At 40.2% G+C, this 18,367-nt stretch overlaps 8 protein-coding genes across 8 annotated transcripts; 3 read left to right on the top strand and 5 right to left on the bottom strand. All coding sequences in view use genetic code 12, as the record gives it.

The window, feature by feature from the left end:
* Positions 1-731: 731 nt before the first annotated feature.
* Positions 732-2,198, top strand: OSM1 (Osm1p; the record flags this gene model as incomplete). Its single annotated transcript, XM_064918316.1, has 1 exon — positions 732-2,198. One exon carries the CDS (start codon positions 732-734, stop codon positions 2,196-2,198), a length of 1,467 nt encoding a protein of 488 aa, XP_064775193.1.
* An 81-nt stretch (positions 2,199-2,279) lies between these two features.
* Positions 2,280-3,800, bottom strand: RJT20DRAFT_127257 (60S ribosomal protein eL33). The gene is made up of 2 exons (XM_064916963.1): positions 3,483-3,800; positions 2,280-2,850 (listed from the first exon to the last, which is right to left on the bottom strand). The coding sequence occupies exons 1-2, from the start codon at positions 3,499-3,501 to the stop codon at positions 2,546-2,548; spliced, it is 324 nt and encodes a 107-aa protein (XP_064775192.1). The 5' UTR covers positions 3,502-3,800; the 3' UTR covers positions 2,280-2,545.
* Positions 3,801-4,599: 799 nt separating this feature from the next.
* On the bottom strand, positions 4,600-5,877 carry RJT20DRAFT_94187 (oxysterol-binding protein; the record flags this gene model as incomplete). The annotated part of the gene is made up of 1 exon (XM_064921519.1): positions 4,600-5,877. The coding sequence occupies one exon, from the start codon at positions 5,875-5,877 to the stop codon at positions 4,600-4,602; it is 1,278 nt and encodes a 425-aa protein (XP_064775191.1).
* Positions 5,878-6,921: 1,044 nt separating this feature from the next.
* GWT1 (glucosaminyl-phosphotidylinositol O-acyltransferase) lies at positions 6,922-8,385 on the bottom strand (the record flags this gene model as incomplete). The annotated part of the gene is made up of 1 exon (XM_064918315.1): positions 6,922-8,385. One exon carries the CDS (start codon positions 8,383-8,385, stop codon positions 6,922-6,924), a length of 1,464 nt encoding a protein of 487 aa, XP_064775190.1.
* An 840-nt stretch (positions 8,386-9,225) lies between these two features.
* SPO7 (Nem1-Spo7 phosphatase regulatory subunit) lies at positions 9,226-11,190 on the top strand. The gene has a single exon (XM_064916962.1). The coding sequence runs from the start codon at positions 9,474-9,476 to the stop codon at positions 11,094-11,096; it is 1,623 nt and encodes a 540-aa protein (XP_064775189.1). The 5' UTR covers positions 9,226-9,473; the 3' UTR covers positions 11,097-11,190.
* Positions 11,191-11,943: 753 nt separating this feature from the next.
* Positions 11,944-13,317, top strand: RJT20DRAFT_154659 (uncharacterized protein). The gene has a single exon (XM_064919101.1). The coding sequence runs from the start codon at positions 12,003-12,005 to the stop codon at positions 13,251-13,253; it is 1,251 nt and encodes a 416-aa protein (XP_064775188.1). The 5' UTR covers positions 11,944-12,002; the 3' UTR covers positions 13,254-13,317.
* RJT20DRAFT_127251 (uncharacterized protein) lies at positions 13,318-14,256 on the bottom strand. Its single transcript, XM_064916961.1, has one exon. It carries the CDS (start codon positions 14,085-14,087, stop codon positions 13,755-13,757), a length of 333 nt encoding a protein of 110 aa, XP_064775187.1. The 5' UTR covers positions 14,088-14,256; the 3' UTR covers positions 13,318-13,754.
* Positions 14,257-14,802: 546 nt separating this feature from the next.
* Positions 14,803-15,774, bottom strand: MKK2 (mitogen-activated protein kinase kinase; the record flags this gene model as incomplete). Its single annotated transcript, XM_064921491.1, has 1 exon — positions 14,803-15,774. One exon carries the CDS (start codon positions 15,772-15,774, stop codon positions 14,803-14,805), a length of 972 nt encoding a protein of 323 aa, XP_064775186.1.
* Positions 15,775-18,367: the final 2,593 nt, after the last annotated feature.

The raw sequence follows: 18,367 nt of genomic DNA, 5'->3' as shown, positions 1-18,367 counted from the left end.
GTTCAGGTAGTATATTTCCTAAAAATTTGTTTGTATTTGTAATTTTTTTCGAGGTTAAGAGGAATAACTACGATGGAAGTAGGTGTGAGATGAGAGAAATTGTAAGACACTGAGATTGTTAGACACACTGCTGATAAGAAAATGCAGTATATACTCTATTATCTAACTAGTATTGTAATATCTATTTATTGTCATATATATCTGTAACTAACCATATCCACCAAAGTCTACTTTTCACTACATACAAACCTCCAACATACTCCATACTCTTCTGATATCCCACCTTCACCACTACACAAGACCCAAACCTTGTTATTGCACCCAGACCCAAGACATGTCAATAGCACACAATGAAAATGTCATATCAGTCATGTGACTATACAAACCACATCTCATTATAAGTGCTATATGCAGGTGTTGATGATGAGCAGCCCTGGATCAGACCATTGATTAGAGTATGTATCTTACGATATGGAATTATCAAAACAATGTATAGTTAGCATATTCTCAACGATAAGAACAGCACAATTTTCATACCAATATCCTACAAAAGGACTTCACCTCAAAAATCGTTCAAAATTCGGGTCCTTTCTATAAACCATCGGTTGTTATTCGTAATTTCCCTTTCTTTCATCGTGGTCTTATATTTCTCACCCCACTTTTTCACCACCTTGTCTGGAAATCGAATAACAACGTCACTCTCGAGGTATCTAACAACTTCCAAATCTCTGATGACATCGCCTCGGCCATCAACCATAGTAGTCGGTACTGGTCTAGCTGGACTCACTACCACTTTGCAATTGTTGCAGCACGGACACCCAGTCACGTTACTAGAGAAGACAGACAGATTAGGTGGAAACTCTATCAAAGCATCGTCGGGCATTAACGGCGTCCCCACAGTTTTCCAAGACAAGAATAGTAAGGATACGGTTGAGGCATTCATCGATGATACTTTGAAGTCCGGAAAGGGTTTAAGTAATCTTGAATTGGTGCAAATTTTGGCAACCAATTCGCGTGGGGCCATTGATTGGTTGACTAATTCTGATGAATTGAACATTGACTTGCTGAGTATTACTCAATTGGGAGGACACTCATACCCTCGTACTCATAGAGGTAGTGGAAAATTGCCTCCTGGATTTGCAATCATTTCTGCCCTCACAAAGCGTTTGGACAAATACGCCGAAGACCCTCTGACAGGATTGAAGGTGATCAAAAATGCCAAACTCGACAAGCTCTTGCTCAATTCAGACACGAAAGTACAAGGAATTGAGTACGTTGGTGAGAATAACAGTCGCGTTGTTCTCAAGTCGGATAACGTAGTGCTTGCTACTGGAGGCATTTCAGCAGATTTTGAGACAGGATCACTCATTAAGAAGTACCGTCCCGACTTATTGCACTTGCCGCTGACCAATGGTAAGCAAACTACTGGTGATGGTCAAAAAATAGCAGAAAGAGATGTTCTGGCGAATTTGATCCATATGGATCAAATTCAAGTGCATCCCACGGGTTTCATTAAGCTTGATTCCACTACCGACAAATGGAAATTTCTCTGTGGTGAATTGATCAGGGGAATAGGTGGTATACTCTTGTCTCCAAAAACCGGTAACAGATTCACAAACGAATTGAATACCCGTGATTTGGTTACTAATGCCATCATGGATAATTGTGAAGTTTCCAAGAATAATGACCTTGGAATTGCTCCACTGCTGGCTGTGTCTGTGATTGTTATCAATTTGGACGATTATTTAAAGGCCAAAGACCATATTGACTTTTATGCTTCACAGAAATTGTTGCAACGGGGTGGAGTTTCTGATTTGTTGGGATTACTCAAAAGAGTGAATTCGGAATTGGGCTTGACAGTTGAACAATTGGTTAGCAATTTGCAGAGTTATAATGCAGCAATTAAAAACAATCAAGACGCATTGGGACGTACCAAGTTTGGAGCCAAGTTTAACACTGATGACGAGTTCTTTTTCGGTTTGACTACTCCAGTTTTGCACTTCTCTATGGGTGGTATTGAGATTAACAAGGATGGACAAGTTGTTACAAGAGATAATAAAGTCGTTGAAAATCTATATGCTGTCGGAGAGGTTAGTGGAGGTTTGCATGGTGGTAATAGATTAGGTGGATCATCGTTATTAGAATGTGTTGTTTTCGGAAAGATAGTGGGTGATTCTATCAGGAATAAGGCACCTTAGACAATTCGAAAAACTACCTAGCCCTTTTAATGCTTCTCTACGACTATTCTACAATCTAGGTGTTACAAGTAATGAATTAATATTTCAATATGTTTTTAAGTTTATTATGGGATAAATATACACAAAAAGAACTTAGAATTAGATAAACTTCAGGAGCAACAGACTCTCCTATTGCATCCAAGTCCACCTCCATCACAGTCTTTGAATCAATTTAGATATCATTCTTTTGTTGCATTTTTCTCAATTAAAATGTGTGTATTAAAACCTTCTATATTTGTTGGAAAGTTCTAAGAAAGAATAAAAAGACCTAAACCAATATTACAACCGTTTCATAAATTTTGATTAATTTAGATGTTAGATGGATATAACATGATTCTGACGGAAGCACCGAAAGTCTTGGCTGGTAAGTTCTTCTTGAAAGAAGCTCTGACTAAACCGTTGTTACCGTGGGTTCTGGCGACCTTACCCCAGATAACTCTGATCTTGGAACCTCTGACTTCCTTGGAAGCTCTGTAGACGTAAGCGATTCTCTTACCTAAGTAGAACTTAGCGTCTTGTGGGCTAGCAACACCTTCGATTTGAATCAAAGATACGTTAGGGTTGGTGACATTCTTGGATCTTTGGTAAGAAATGTGTTTACCTTTAACGTATACTATAATTATGTTAGTAAGTATTCATAATGAAAATTCAATATTCGACACGTGGAAAAGAGTGCTGGAAATTTGGATGATTTGAGATATCTGATTGTGACTATTGGACAGAAAACATGAACCTATTTGCTATTGCTAGTTGCCATTCCCTTTGGTACAGTGAATATGATACTTGTGGACATCCTATCGAGTTTCTTGTTCAATCTTCCCCAGTCTTTAGTACTGTTCAAAAAATGATGAAACATCACCCAGGCTGCAGCCTCGATAGCCACTGAAATAAAAGAATTTCGTAGTTCTCGAGTTTTAACCTATTGGTTCTATTTACTTAAACATTTCTTCGATTCGTAGCTTTCTTGTACTGGTTCTACTCGAAGTACAAAATTTTCACTTTTCAATATCGTTCCCGACTTGATAAAATCGTTATTACTTTCACATCAGACAAGATACTACTTGTATCATCCATTCTATTACTTCGTTTACTGTGCTAATCTATTGCAATAGGTGATTTTCATGAAATACTGTCCACTTCTTCAAATCTTCAATCTTGGGTATACTATCCAATCCAGTCCCCGTAAAAGGACTTCTCCTTCACTCATTCCACTGTGACGAACTCCTGCTTCGTTTCTAAACATACATCTGTGAGATTCAGCCATTTTTGTTGATATTATCTATTATTGGTGTATAACGTTTAGAAAGGAAAGAATCTTTTACAACCACAAATTTTTTTTAACTATGTGTGGAAAAAATTTTTTGGTGAGTCGGTGGTAGCTCACTGAGAGAACAGGCCAAAGTGAGAGTAGACAATTGGAGTGAGAGTTGAGAGTGTGAGAGGACAGAAGTGAGTAATTGAGAGTGTGAGAGGTGTTGAGTGCAGGAGACAGAGGTGAGAGGTGGTGCAGATAGGACTAGGTTTTAGGTAACTCTGGCAGAGATCGAGATGGGGGTGAGGGAGTGTATGGGGAGCGAGGAAAAGAAATGTGGTAGAGAATTGGGCTGTTGGTGTAGTCACGGGAGCTGTGGAGCCCTAGTTGTTTGCACGTGACCAAGCCCTAATGGAATGGTGGTTGAAGTTGATATGCGGGCTGGGGAAATTTTTGGCAGCCAATGTGACAGTTGAGAGGGTATGTCAGAAGGCTGATGTGAAAAGTAGGGAAGAGGGAGTCTGAGGTTGTGGTTGTGCTGGAGGGAGAGGTAAACCGTGTAGCGGGATATCCTGAAGTAGATGCAGTGAAGAACTAAGGTGGTATGAAAATATTGTGTAGCTAAAGTAATAGTGCCATGGCAGCTATTAATTGTACTATGTAAAATTTCGCTGCGAAGATTCCCCTATGTTGCCGTCTCTCTATGGATACTGAACCAGTATTTCGGCAGCAAAGGATAACTATATCTCTACACTTCAAAGCGCTAAGGTAAAACCTGTTTCTGTGCTTGATCTAGTCTTTTACTTGAATTACATTTCTTCTTCTCATAAAAAGCTTAAATTACTCTTATTCAAATGTAAATTTTCTTACTTATTTTGCAACCTTTTCGCAATTGTTGCTAATAGTATAAGCTTGATTCCAAAATCTCCTAAAATGAATTTCACCCCAAAACAACTTACATAACGTGCACCTCTAACCAAATATATATATATTAAACTCTCAACCAAAACAATTAAACTATAGAAATAAAGCGCTGGGAGAACCGACGCAACAATGTGTTTATGTGTATATTATTCAGTAACAGTCTGGAAAGGCGACTCTGTATGTACCTTAGATCTTGATTTCCTTCTCGGCCTTCCACTTCTCAATATTGATTCTCCAGTGCTTGGCTTCTCCCTCATCGTACTTCGAGTTCTTCAAAGAACCTGATGGAGCATTTCTTATAGACAAGTTGGAAATGTTAGTCAAGTTCAAGAAGGCGTCAGGCTCCACAGAGCTATCGCTGTAGTCTACGAGGTCAAACCACCTTGTTTGCCACTTATCTCCAGAGGCAGCTTCAGTCTTTCTCAACTCACGCTGCTTGTTTTCAATCAATGATTTCTCCTCGGAGATTAAGTCGTAATCTGCCTTCTTGATTGCTTCTGCAACCTTAGACCAAGCCTTTCTCGACTCCAATTCGTGTTGCTCTGCAATGGGCTTGACTACAAGATGTTGTGGCTCTGATGACTGAGCGTCATAGAATAATTCATCCTTTGATGAAGGCGTAGATGATCCATTGCCTATGTAGGATTTTCCGGACCATTGACCGCTGACAGTAATGACAGCGTTTTCCTTCCTTGCTGATGACATGGCATCACGGAATATTCTGGCCTTGAAAGTGTTCTTTTTACCTGTGACCCATCCTCTTCCCGAGTATTCAATTACGGCAAAGTATCCATTGGATGCTTGGATATAAGATGAGCCCTCCAATTCTACAAATGGAGAAGCAGAGATTAAACCCTCGATATGTAATGGAGGCAATGTAATAAGATAGGATTCTTCAAGGTTCTTGTATTCCAAGATAGCATGGCCGTACTGCTTAACGTTAATGGAGGTAGTTGAAATGGAAGATCTGATTCCGTTGTAGCCTTGGAGAGTTACACCGTTTTTGGCATTGTGTATTCCGTAAGCTGTCACGGGAGGATGGTGGCTGACTTGTTCACTTAACAAGATGGTTTCACCAATCTTACCTTCGGCTCCTTCTGGGTCTTCCCACTTTCCGAGGAAAACTTCACCTAAGAAAGGGTTCAAGGGCTTCTTCTCGGAACCCATGCTCTCGTTTCTGGAGCAATATTGAGACCTTAAGGTTGAGATGAACCACTTGGTAACAGCAATGATTCTTTTGAGGGCCATTGCGTCGGTCTCATCGCGAGTGGCCTTCTCGCTCTGAGCCAAGAAGTTAGGTTCAATAAGCAAGTTAGGGTGTTCGCCCCAGTACTGAGAGTACTCTGAAAGCGACGTGGGGGATAAGATGAATGGAGGCGCTGTCAACGACGACAAGTCTCCGTTGAACGAAGCAATTGACTTGAGGAATGAAGTCCACGAGCTGGACTGGGCGACGGACGACATGGTTATTGCTGTTGGACCGTGCACAGAAGCTATTGATCTATCTGTTCAACCGACTGCTATGATACCGTCTCGTTAAAGATAGTTACTTCAGAAAGGATAGTGTGCTGTACGGTGTTGGATTTTTTCCTGGCGAGATTCGGGGAAGCAGGAACGGTCGGAAACGAGCGATAGCAGAGAATAATAGTGGCAGTGAGGGAGTAGTAGCCAGGACGGTACGAGGGTACGGTGAAGGGAGTAGATTACGAGAGGCAGTATAGGGATCAGGGGCAATGAAAGTTAGGAGTGGGAAAAGGATAAAAGATATTAAAATAGTTATGGAAAAACGGTTAAGCCAAGGAGTAGACGGTCTTGTGAAAAAGTTTACTACGGAAAATCTGGGTCAATAGAGTGAAGTGTGGTGGTGTGCTCTTTAATGCTTGGGTCGGTCTACTGGCTCTCTCTCTCTAAAATTCATTATGCCATACTACAGAAAATGACTAGGCATAATACAGACTTTCTCGTATACCGAAAAAAAAAACAGGGACTTGGCCAGCACTCTAATGGCTGAGTTGATATATATTCCTAGATTAAGGTTAGTGAAGCCCAGCAATTGAAGGCAACTGTTAATGGGGTGAAATCTTGCTGGGATGTGCCATGTTAGATGAAACTGGATAGGGACTTATAGCCAGTTCCGGAAGATTATATGATTGAGATCACGTGGAAGTTTGAGTTGAGTCACGTGATTGTTTGCTCGTATAGCTGATTAGGTTTATTTGCCATGTATGTGAAGCATAGAAGAAGGTTGGAGTGTTCGGAGTATCTATTTGTCCGACAGCTGACAATGTCATAAGATGAAGTAGAGACAGTCTTGATGTAATTTTGTATTTAACAAAGAAGCACGAGGCAAAAGGCAATACTTAGTAAATTTCTTGTATGTTGCAAGGTGCCTCTATTAGGATTACTGATTTGAAAAATGATTGCAAAATTTTGAAAAATGTTGCAGAATACTTTCCAATATTCACAATCTTTTAGAATTAGAATATCTGTACTTAGGTCTATTTACAACTAAAGTTTGATATATATACCCTTCTTGTTCAAGAAGATCGAAAGTGCACACAATGCAAAGCCATATATCGACAAAATGACAAAAGCTGTTCTTTGGCCACACTCTAATGTATTTATGCTCATATTGATCAATCCAGTAGACACATTAGCCACTAAAAAGATAAATAATCCATTGCTGTTGGTGGATTCTAACAACAATGACTCTTTACTGTTAGGAACAAACTTTTCTATCAAATTATATCCCAATAACAAAGAAGCATTGTATGATACAACCCACAAGACATAAGGGAAATTTGCTAACCTTCTCGATATTGCCAATGTTGATGTGGATTCATTAACGACATAGAAAACAAAATGGTAAAAGAGTGTGGCAATAATGAGTCCACCTGTGGTAGAGACAGAGAGCCAGGAATATAATTTGGAGTGGCGTTTCTTTTTGTGGGTATTAAACTCTGGAATGAAAGTGATCAAGTTGTAGGGAGTTTTGTAGTCAGTCAATACAAAAGACCCAAATGATTGACCAAAGATGAAAATGGAGAAGTATCCCACAAATGAAAAGATACCTTCTTTATTCATTGTTACCAAGTTCTCCATTCTGTTGTCACTTCTCAATATGAATGTCAATAATTCTGTGTTGGTGAGAACAATCTCAAAGACACCAGATATCACGAATGCAATCAATGCTCTAGGAACGACATTGAGAATTGGATCCAAAACTCCGAGCAAGATAGGTAACAATCCTAAAGTGATAAAGAAGTTCCAGTGGATTCCATATTCCGTGACATGTTCCTGATACTCCAAGCTTTTCACACTGACGAGTCTTGCGACTCCTAAGACCAACAATGGAATTGATTTCAAAACATTTCTCCGGATTACAGAAACGTAGTTGGCAAAACTAAATTTCTTTTGCGATAACTTATCTTTCTCTTTATTCTTGATGATAGCTCTTGAATTAACTAAACCCATGGAGAAAACGAAGGATCCAACTCCGAGATCCATCATGGAGGTTCCCCACGTTTCAACCTTGGCAAATCGCCTTGGAAAAATCTTGAAGTCGACTGCCAAAATAGCCAAATTCGTGATAATAAGCATATGAGCTCTGTATGCTGTGATGAAGGACTTTTTAGGCAAAAGGACCTTGGTACTGGAAGTAGTTTTGGGTCTTGGTTGAGACGTGTCCTTTATGACTAGTCTGGTGACCAAGTAAACAGCTACGACTGGCACAAAGATAGCCAAATGCAAAGTTGTGGGGCTGCCGCTGTATACTGTGATTGCGGCTAGAATTGGGTGGCAGTTGAGGAGGAAGTCGTAGACCAATGACACGTCATGTTCCATTATGATGTCAAAAAGACGGTATGACAAGTAAGCGGTTAAAGCGATCGTTGTTACATTGTATATTTCCAGGATGGAGCCACCTAGCAAATCCGAAACGAATTGTTCTTTCTGTTCCTTTAAAGTACTCATTGCGGAACAAACACTGTGATGGACAGAAATGTAATACTTATAAGTTAATCTTTTAGGAAATAGTGTCTTTTTTTTTTGCAGTCACAGCCACCACCAATTTTTAAGAGTTGGCGATACTTTTTTTTGGGGCATTGATTATGGCCAGCAATTTAGCGACAGTCTTCCAGTAAATTTAGTTTTTCTGGTGAGAGTTTTTTTTTTTTGGCACCGTCGCGTCAATTGTACTGATTTATGGGTGTTGGCTTATATAGTGGGGAGATGGTTAAGGATGAGGAGGGAATGATGGGAAGGATGATGTTGGATAGTTTTGTAGAGATTAAACATTGTTATTCAACAAAAGAATTCAACAAAAGACTAAATTATATTATTAGAGAGTATAATATAGGGCCATAATGGAATAAGTGTACAATTGACTTTACATAGAAGATTTGACTTTTGATAGTAAATTTGAAATGTTCCTCTCCTCTTCTCTCTTTTTCACACTTCACTATTTCTCTCCACTGAGTCCCATAACTATTTCTCTCCACTAATTGACTTCACCTACGAATTTTTTTTTTAAGCCGTTACTCAAATTCTCGTCTCAGTAGTAGTAGAACCCAATTATAATACTTCTCAATTCCATATTTTCTTGTACCTTACTCACCGCAATTGTCGTAGGCGCAGTCCCCATTGTCTACTTACCCTCATCTTCCACACTCTTCCACACTCTCACTCAATCTCACCCTTGCTAACCATCTTACTACCACTTTCCGTCAACTCTCACCGTCTGCTCGCCCGCGCCTTAACAAATTACCTAAAATCGCCGCCTCAATCTCTAGCGACATTACTCACATCAGATTACCATTCCTGTCGTCACCGTCTCAATTCACCACTACTGTGCACTTCTTCTCACTGAGAAAATCTCATATGAAACTTCCCTACAGAGACAGAGACAGAGACAGACTGAGACTGTCTCACACCAAAAGAGCGACACTGGCTAACTACGAGAAAAGTCTCTTTTCTCCTTCTCCACATAACACCAAATAACCAGTGGTAACCAACATTTTCTTCTCCAACAGGCTAACTAGCGACTTTCGTGCTCTCCAGATATGTCCCAGAGCACGCTAGAAAGTGACCCCGATCCGCTGAGTGTGTTTTATTCCTCCCTAGCCCAGAAAGCCAGATCGTTGCAAAGCGACAGTAGCATCGATCGCACTGACAGCAAAAACAGTAACCATAACATAATGAACGAGATTAGCGATGACCACGTCCCCAGTGGGAACGCAAGCGAGTCCAGCACAAGACCTTCGCTGCCTACTTTGGCATCCAGCATCAGCCCCAAGTCCCCAGCTGGCCACTCACCAAAGCTGGGAAATCGGACTCTTCTAAACGACTACGACCTCGTAGCGCCCAGATCGCCGTTGATGTCTCTGGCTGATTCCACCATGAACATCACCCCGTTCAGTAGCCATAGCGAATTAGATGACTTCGTGGTATTCTCGGACTCCGACGGCGCTTCCCAGAGTTCTCTAGACCTCAAGAACATTGCTAGTGGAAGTCTTCTGCCTCTTGGAGAAGGAAGACTCTCCCCTCCGTCGCTAGCCGGAAAGGGGAGCACGAAAAGATCCTCAGGAACATCGACACCTAAAAGAAGAACTAAGTCATCATCTCCAAAACGCAACTCTCCGATTCCGGACGTTGAAGACACCCCGAGTGCTAAGAGCAAAAGAAGAATACGAAGAAAGAGCAACAAGTCTGACAATAGTGAGAAGTCTCATCGGTCATCAGTACGACACAACTCAGAGTATGTAGGAGGTACAGGTTACACCCTGATGCCTGCTACCGGTAAAATCTTCAGGAACTTGCTCATCCTTGAAGAGAGCCTCAGAGAACAAGTAATACAACAGAGAGCCCTCCGTAGAAAGTACCTCACATTCTTGGCAGTTCTCTGTTCGCTCATAGCATCTATTTCACATCATCTTTTCATACTCGACCCAGCTGTGACGTCAGTCGGTACCAAGAGGGTGATATTACAATTTACATTATTGGCATTATTGGTTACTTTGATGTTGTACCACCTTTCTGGGGAGTACCAGAAGACTATTGTTCTTCCAAGAAAGTTTCTTTCTTCTACAAACAAAGGATTGCGTCAGTTGAACGTACGTCTAGTAAAAATTAAGACATCTATGTCTGATAAAGTTATCGACTTCATTAGAGAGATATCCTCATTGTTGATAACACTCTGTCTCAGTTGTTTACATTACGTCTACCCCTCGGCAGAGGGAAATAAGGATTCCAAATTCGAAGTTTTCTTGGTTTCTTGCCAGCTGCAATGCCAGCCCCGGATTGGTGTCTCTGATGTTAAGTTAGTATTGAATGCTAGAGTATTCAACACCGATATCAGAGAGGGATGGGAGTTGTATAGAAGTGAATTCTGGGTCCTTGAGGGAGTCAGAAGGAGAAACAATATGATGGCATTTGCATCGGACGGACAACAGGTTTTGGATAAGGGCCGTTTGTTGAAGAAGGACAAGAAGGAGAGGAAAGAGCGCAGGAAATCAGGAAATACTACGAAAGATGTTGGCGAGGGCAGAGAAGGGACACCCATCGCCAACAGATTGAGTGAACAGAATTTACAGAAATTAAGCAGAGGTTTCGATGAGAAGACTGATGAAAGGGCACCCTTCCCACAAAACGCGTTTGATGTGAACGCGACGCCTACCAAGCAGTAATGAACAATTGTACGAATAAAATAATATTTAATAGTTAATTTTAGGTTAATACAGGCTATCCTCGAGGAATTGCATAATACTATATTAGTGAAGCTTATCTTAGATAAAGAAAACGACTCACGTGACTGAAGTTTGTGTAGAGTCGACATGTTGTCCTATGCAAATATACTGAAACATTGTTTTTGGATAATATGCTGTTGATACGATATTTACTTACTTGAATGTATCTGGACGATGACATCTGAAGCGTGGGTTTAATGTAATATATGCTGCCTTTATATTCTGTTATGTGCTTTCCTTGTAACAATAAATAGGGAATGTGCACCTATATACAGTACGATTATCTCTAGTAAAAGGTCCAAACCCCTGTAACCATTCCACCCGAAGAGTGTGACCAGTCCACCCTAGAGGCTATCAAAGAAGGAGGGAAGTATTTGATTTCCTTGCGTAGAATGATATAGGCGATATCAAGATCTCACCAATAAACAATAGGGTAAGAAATCATAATTGAAGTCTGCACCCATTTCTCTCTTTGCGACCTACCTACCAGCAAAAACACAATAACAGACATCCCATCACACTCTGTCCATATCAGCCCAACAACCAAAAAAATTAAATATATTTACAATTATAAATAGCAAGAATATTAGCCTATTCTACCCTTCCACTTGCTTTTCAATTTCTTCCCTTCCTAGACATTTGCTCCTCTCTTTGCAATCTCTAACCTTCTGCTCCCCTTCTATCTCCCCATACAAAAATGGCTGTGAAATCATCACCATAAAAAAATTGTGTTACGTACAGTCCACTGAAAAAAAGAAAGCCCTCATCTCTAAAAGAATTTGTATGTCTACTATATTAGTTGTATAGGTGAAATATTCATTTAAAGGCATACAGTAGGACTATATCATGGCCGGAACAAGCAAAACCGCAGGTAGGAAACCACAGCCTTCAAGAAAGGGCAAAAAAGCTTGGAGAAAGAACGTAGACATCGAGGATGTGGAAGCTGGTTTACAAGAAAACTATGAGAATGAAGTCCATTTAGGAACGAAGAGAAAGTCTACCGATGTGGATGAAGAAGACTTTGTCATCGACTCTTCACCTTCTTCAACCATAGCTAGTAAGCGTCCAGAAAAGAAACTCAAGACGAAGGAAATTCTCACCAATAAATCTAAAGTAGACGCTTTAGTTAACCCAAAAGCTAGCAAGGTCGTTAATAATACGATTCAGGGTGTTAAGAAAACCGAGGTATTGAGATTGATGAAATTGGCCGGAGGAAAGTACAAAGATGAGTCGAAAATAAAGAATAGAATCGACAAAGATGGTTTGATACACGTGAAGAATAAAGACCTTTGGGGAGCCGAAGAAGAAGCAGAGGTCGCAGAGAAGAGCAATACACCTATTGCTAACTTCTCCTCAACCAGTGAATTCACTGTTGCATCGGTTGTACCAAAGACTTTGAAGACTGCTCCAATCAAAATACTTGAAAACGACTTAAACAAGAAGATCGTGGATGCTGGTAAATCATACAACCCATCATTGGAGTCATGGAAGTCTTTAATCAATAAGGAGCATGGAATCGAGTACAAGCGTGAACTTAACAGACAGAAGATGGCCGAACACAGAGAAAAGATCCAGGATTTGATTAACACATTAGATGATAACGAATCTGATAGTGAAGATGATGAAAAGGAGGAAGTAGCTGAAGAAGCAACCGAAGCTGACTATAAACTTTCTATCAACAAGCCAACACAGGTTAAGATAAAGACTAAGACTAAGAGAAATAGAATAGAGAAACACAAGAAGAGAGAGTTGTTGCAACAGGAGTTGAAGGAGTTAAAGAAACAATTGAAAGATTTAACGAACTTAGATCAAATTTTGGAGAAGGAAGAGAAGACAGAAAAGAAGACAAAGACTAAAAATTCCAATAAACCAAAGAAATTGTTTAAATACGATGCAGTTCAAGCTCCATTGGAGGTCAAGTTGTCCGACGAGTTAACAAATAACTTGAAAAACTTAAAGCCAGAAGGTAACTTATTCTATGACCAGATGTTGAATTTGCAATCCACTGGTAAAATCGAGACCAGAATTCCAGTTTCCAAGAGAAGAAAGTACACTCCAAAGATTACTGAGAAATGGACTTACAAGGACTTTAAATAGTCTTCAGAGCCGATTTATGTATATTAGTAGTAACTTGCATTAGAAATAGCATTCACAGAGAAATTTATATTGTAGGATTCGTAGAACACATAGAGTTGGGTAGGGCTAGATGACTATAAACATATTTTAAATAACGACAACATAGATTCCTACGATATAGTGTAGCATATCTCTGTTAGGGATAACTGGGGATAGTGTCACTTTGTTCTACGACTTTAAAAATGATGCTCTAGCACCACCACTTTCAATAATCTTTTATATTAAAAACATAAAACATGAGATAAATAAAGCCTGGGGAATGAATAAATGCAATACAAGATGATGAAACATGACTACTTCTCTATGAATGAACGGTAATCATCTTCACATCTGCGTTTTGAGATAACTCTATGACGGAACTGAACAATTACAGGGTAAAGTATGAATTTCTAGCTTCTACAGCCAAAATTGTATGAAATAGTCCTATGCTCGTAGCAAAAAACAACATTGTTAACCATACATTTACGAGAAGTCCCAGTTTCCGGTGACATAACCTCTGTATAATCTCTCTCTGAACGAGAAGTATTGTTCGGAGTAAGGACTGTAGTACTTCTGTAATTTGACCTCGGCAGTCTTAAACGACTCCGGAGCAATAGGGTCGCTGGATTGGCCTCTTCTGACACCAGTCAACAAGAAGTCACGGTTCATCATACGTTCATCCCACTGGTCCAAGTCGAATCTGTCTTTCTTCCAGCCATTGTCCCAGTATCTGACGAAACCAACACCGTGGCCCGCGAGACCGAAAAAGGCGGTCATAATAGCGTATGGCAATAAACCCTCGAATGGAACAGGCATTATATACTGGCAATCGTGGTTATTAGGTAGCTTTTACAAATACCTATGCTATCCTTATACTGTTAACTGTGTTTTTCAGATGAACATTATTTTTGATTTTCTGTGATTGGATGGACACAAGTCACGAGATTAATATCATGTGATATAAATTTGATCATATGACTTTTTATCACGCGACAAAATTGGTGGTTCTAGTAAATTTTCTGTGCCTGATATTTTTCTGTGGATTTTACGAGGGAGACGTACGGCTAAACATGCCCTTGAAGGTGAGAGGTTAGGTGGAGCAGGTAGTGAGTGATACCGAGAGAAAACACGTTGGAAGTATATGAATTGGGTTACTTTGAGTGGATAGAGGACTTCTGAATTCTGAGAGATTCTCTTTTTTAAAAAGAATACGAAGAAATATGGATCATTGTAGGGTTGTCTTATGAGAAAGTGAAAAATCGCTGTGCCCTACATTGAGAAACCCTTAAAAAGTAGTACTTGAAGAGAATTATTAACCTTCGGCTAGTTTTTTTTGAATTTATAGCTGGCATCCAAGTCACTAAACAAAAGTATACTTGAGAACAATTCTCTCTTTAAATTAGGCATATGCATTGGATTGGGTAAAATCTAACTATTAAAATGTTATATTCGGTGTGATCTGCATTCATGTGAATAAAATACGACTCCGCAATCGTCCTCTCTAAGTTGCACTTGGCTCACTGATCTCCATCTAATCATCTAATGAATCACCCCACAACTTCCTTACGAATTTGTCCATTCTCACCTTGATATTCAGCTGCCCTACACACCAAGGGTGGTTCAACAATTGTCTGGGAGACGGACGCTCGTTACTGCTCTTTTTGAGACAATATGAAATAAAGTTCTTGAATGAATCGCTCCAGAAGATCTCTTCGTCAGGTAAGTCCTGTAGTTTTGGCTCGTACTCTAAGATTAAAGTCAAGAGTTCTATTGGTCCCAAAGTCGCCAAATCAGCTCCACTATCAAAGGGAAACTTACCCGTGGCAACCTCCAACAATGTTAGTCCAAGAGACCACACATCGGAAGTCACACTGTATGGCTGTCCTCTTATTCTTTCAGGTGCCATATAGTACTGAGTGCCTACGAATGTCGTAGCTAACGAATTGACAACTTCACCAGAAACGCCAAAATCACATAATTTGATATTTCCCTCCCCATCTAATAATATGTTGGATGGCTTGATGTCTCGATGTATAATTCTATGTTGATGCAAGTAGTTCAAACCATTCAAGATCGACTCTGCGATCTTACCAATAACTTTCTCATTGATTCTGTTTGTTGGATCTAATTCAATTACTCTCTTGTAGATGGAATCGAGAGATTTTCCACCCATATACTCCATCGCTATACCAATCATAGATTGTGCCTCCACCATGAAAGTTCCGTAGTACTTCACAATATACGTGCTTTTGCAAAGCCTATTGTATTGTAGCTCTCTGATGATTTGTTTTTGAACGTCCGGGTTGGGATCTGCGTTAATTAACTTGAGAGCAAAGATCTTGGTGCCTCCCTTAATTCGACATTTAGAGACGCTACCTCCGTTTCCCTCACCAAGTTTACTGACTTCTACAATCTTCTTGGAGTTCGCCAAATACTTCCAATCCTCTGGCGAGAGATCTTCGATGTCTTTATTGGCGGGATCAAGAGAAGCCGCTACATCCATGAAATGAACGTCATGCTGTGGCTTGAAGCTATTGTTGTCAGTACTGAAATTTCCGTTGTTAATGCTATTTGTGTTGGTGGTATTGCTGCTGATGGAATTTGTATGAAAGTCGTTAGAATTAGAAATATTATTGTTGTAGAGGTCATTAGATGAGTAACCGGAGTCCATGCCCTGGTCCTCTGATAGTATGTCGCTATTTGGACTTATATTAGGAAGAGGCGACACAGTTTCAGGTGTATATGAGTAGGAGCCACTAACTTTCAGAAAGTCGATTGGAGGAGGCTTCCTTTTCAAGGATTTGGAGTTCGAGTTGCTTGTATAGTTGTTGTAAGGAGAGTTAATAGTGCTTGGGGTATAAATAGAGCTGCTGGCAGAAGATACAGACTGTGATCTTTGTTGGTTCTGTTGAAACTGCTGGTTCTGAGTATTTTGCTGTTGGAATTGTTGTTGTTGTTGGTACTGCTGTTGCTGGTATTGAGGTTGTTGAAACTGAGGTTGTTGCTGGAACTGTTGATGGTTCAGGTTGTATTGGTCTTGTTGTATGTGATTCTGCTGCTGAGATGGTTGTTGGGGATGTTGTTGGTTCTGCTGCAGCAGCTGCTGTCGGTACTGGGTCAAGTTGGCGTCATTGAGCTGGCGAAGTGACACTGGCGACGGGATTAGTAATGACGGCAATTTGTTGCTGGTCCGCTTCGTGTTGGGGATGTTGAACAATGGAGGACCTGGATTAGACATTTAAGAAGACATGTAACTGACGGTATGAGTGCCGACGACGGCCAGGAACGAAACTCTGGCGTGAAACAGTTAAAGGAAAGTGTAACAGGTATACTCCACGGGAGTGGATGACGGCTATAATCAAGGAAGGTATGAATACCGGCGGGATGACTATACTCTGACGAAGTGAAAAGCAGTTAAACGATGACAAAAAAAGAAGCAGGAAGAGAAGAAACAACTACCTTGGAGACAGTGGAACCGCACTGAAATATAGACAATTCAGGTTACGGTGGTAGGTTTTTCGCTGGAGTGATATAACTAGCCAATTATTTACAGTACCAAACCGGAGGCAGTAATTGGAATAGTACGAGGAAACACAATTTATTACTGCTAACACGAACAGAAACAGAAAGAGGAGCAGGTAAAGAAAATAAATGCTGTAACAAACAAATATTAATATTATTAATAATTAACAACCGTACTAGAGAACGCCAGTAATAATGAGAACAACGGTAAAGAGAGACAACGGTAATATGAAGTCTGTGAGAAGAAAGGAAGCAGGGAACAAAGAAGAAAAGAAATTAGCGGAATGCAGCTTCAAGCCTTCGAAGTTAAAAGTGGGGGGTTACGGTGGTAAGTGTGAGTGAGTGAGTGAGTGAGTGAGTGTGAGTGAGAAGGGCGAGCGAGGAACGGAACAACGTAAACGGAGAGTAAAGATCTTCCAGATAGTGAATAGTAGCTACTAGTGGAAGCCGGAGATGAGCGGGATCAAAGCGGCAGGAGACAACAGAATAGGGTATGAAGTATAGTTAAAAGATTAGGTATAGGTATAGAAGGGACAGGCCAGGTTATTGCCATTTGCCCAGTTTTTACCGTTTCACCGTTTCACCGTTTCACCGATTTCAATGGTGAGTAATCGTGTGTTATGTTTTAAACAGGGATGAAGAAATCGAACTTATGAATTACTCCTGGTGGGATGAGATAATAAGAATATTATTAGGTTATAAAATTACCAGTATCACAAAATAATTTTTCAACTGGTGATCACGATTAATATATTTGAACTTAGAATTTATGGGGGCCTGGGATCGGAATGAGCAAATTGGAGCGAATTGTGCCTAATAATATCAGCAGTGGTGCTGGTGATACAGCAACACAGTTCAGAATATGAGAATAATTGAACATATCCTGTGGTAATGAGATACCGATAACATGAACTCACAGATCACACGTCTAAGTTGTTTACCCGCGTGTTCGTGTACCATTTTCCTCCACAAATCATACATATCATACATACAACGTTACCGAATGTTCAACACATGAACTGCATAATTTGGAACTTGCTGCTACGGCACCAAATCACTCGGATCATTTTTTCGCATTATCACATCATCATGCTTGAACCCTCCTGGGTTTTGTACAATTAACCACAGATTCTGGTTAGTGCCGTTCATGGTTTGGAGAATTTCAAGTTCTTATGGTGCCTCTCCAGATTTCGGAAAATTTTCAGTGTCGTAAGATTTGTCGTAAACCGCAGAGTAGTACGAACTGCGACACTGTTGCAGGAGACCTCACTTGCAGCACAGGTCAAATAATACAATATACGTAGACACGGCAACTGATGGAGGTCGGGGAATGTGAAATCGGTTGTGACAATGTGCCAACTAGCTCATAGCAAAGATATTAGGTACTTTATCAGTTTCAGAGAACACTAAAACAATATCGTCCAGAAATCTTCACCATGTACATCATCATCATCATTGGACCCCTCTGCTTGGAATCTGCAGTGTTGCATATGAATACACAGCTGCAATATCTACATAGCGTCTTTGGATGAAATTGTATCGTGGAATGCGGTATGCGGTTATAAAAGATAAAC

Source organism: Scheffersomyces xylosifermentans (assembly GCF_036884685.1).
Source record: "Scheffersomyces xylosifermentans strain CBS 12540 chromosome Unknown RJT20scaffold_3, whole genome shotgun sequence".
NCBI classification, from domain to species: Eukaryota; Fungi; Ascomycota; class Pichiomycetes; order Serinales; family Debaryomycetaceae; genus Scheffersomyces; species Scheffersomyces xylosifermentans.
The sequence above is the reverse complement of the archived record's forward strand: the minus strand, read 5'-3'. Positions and strand labels throughout refer to the sequence as shown.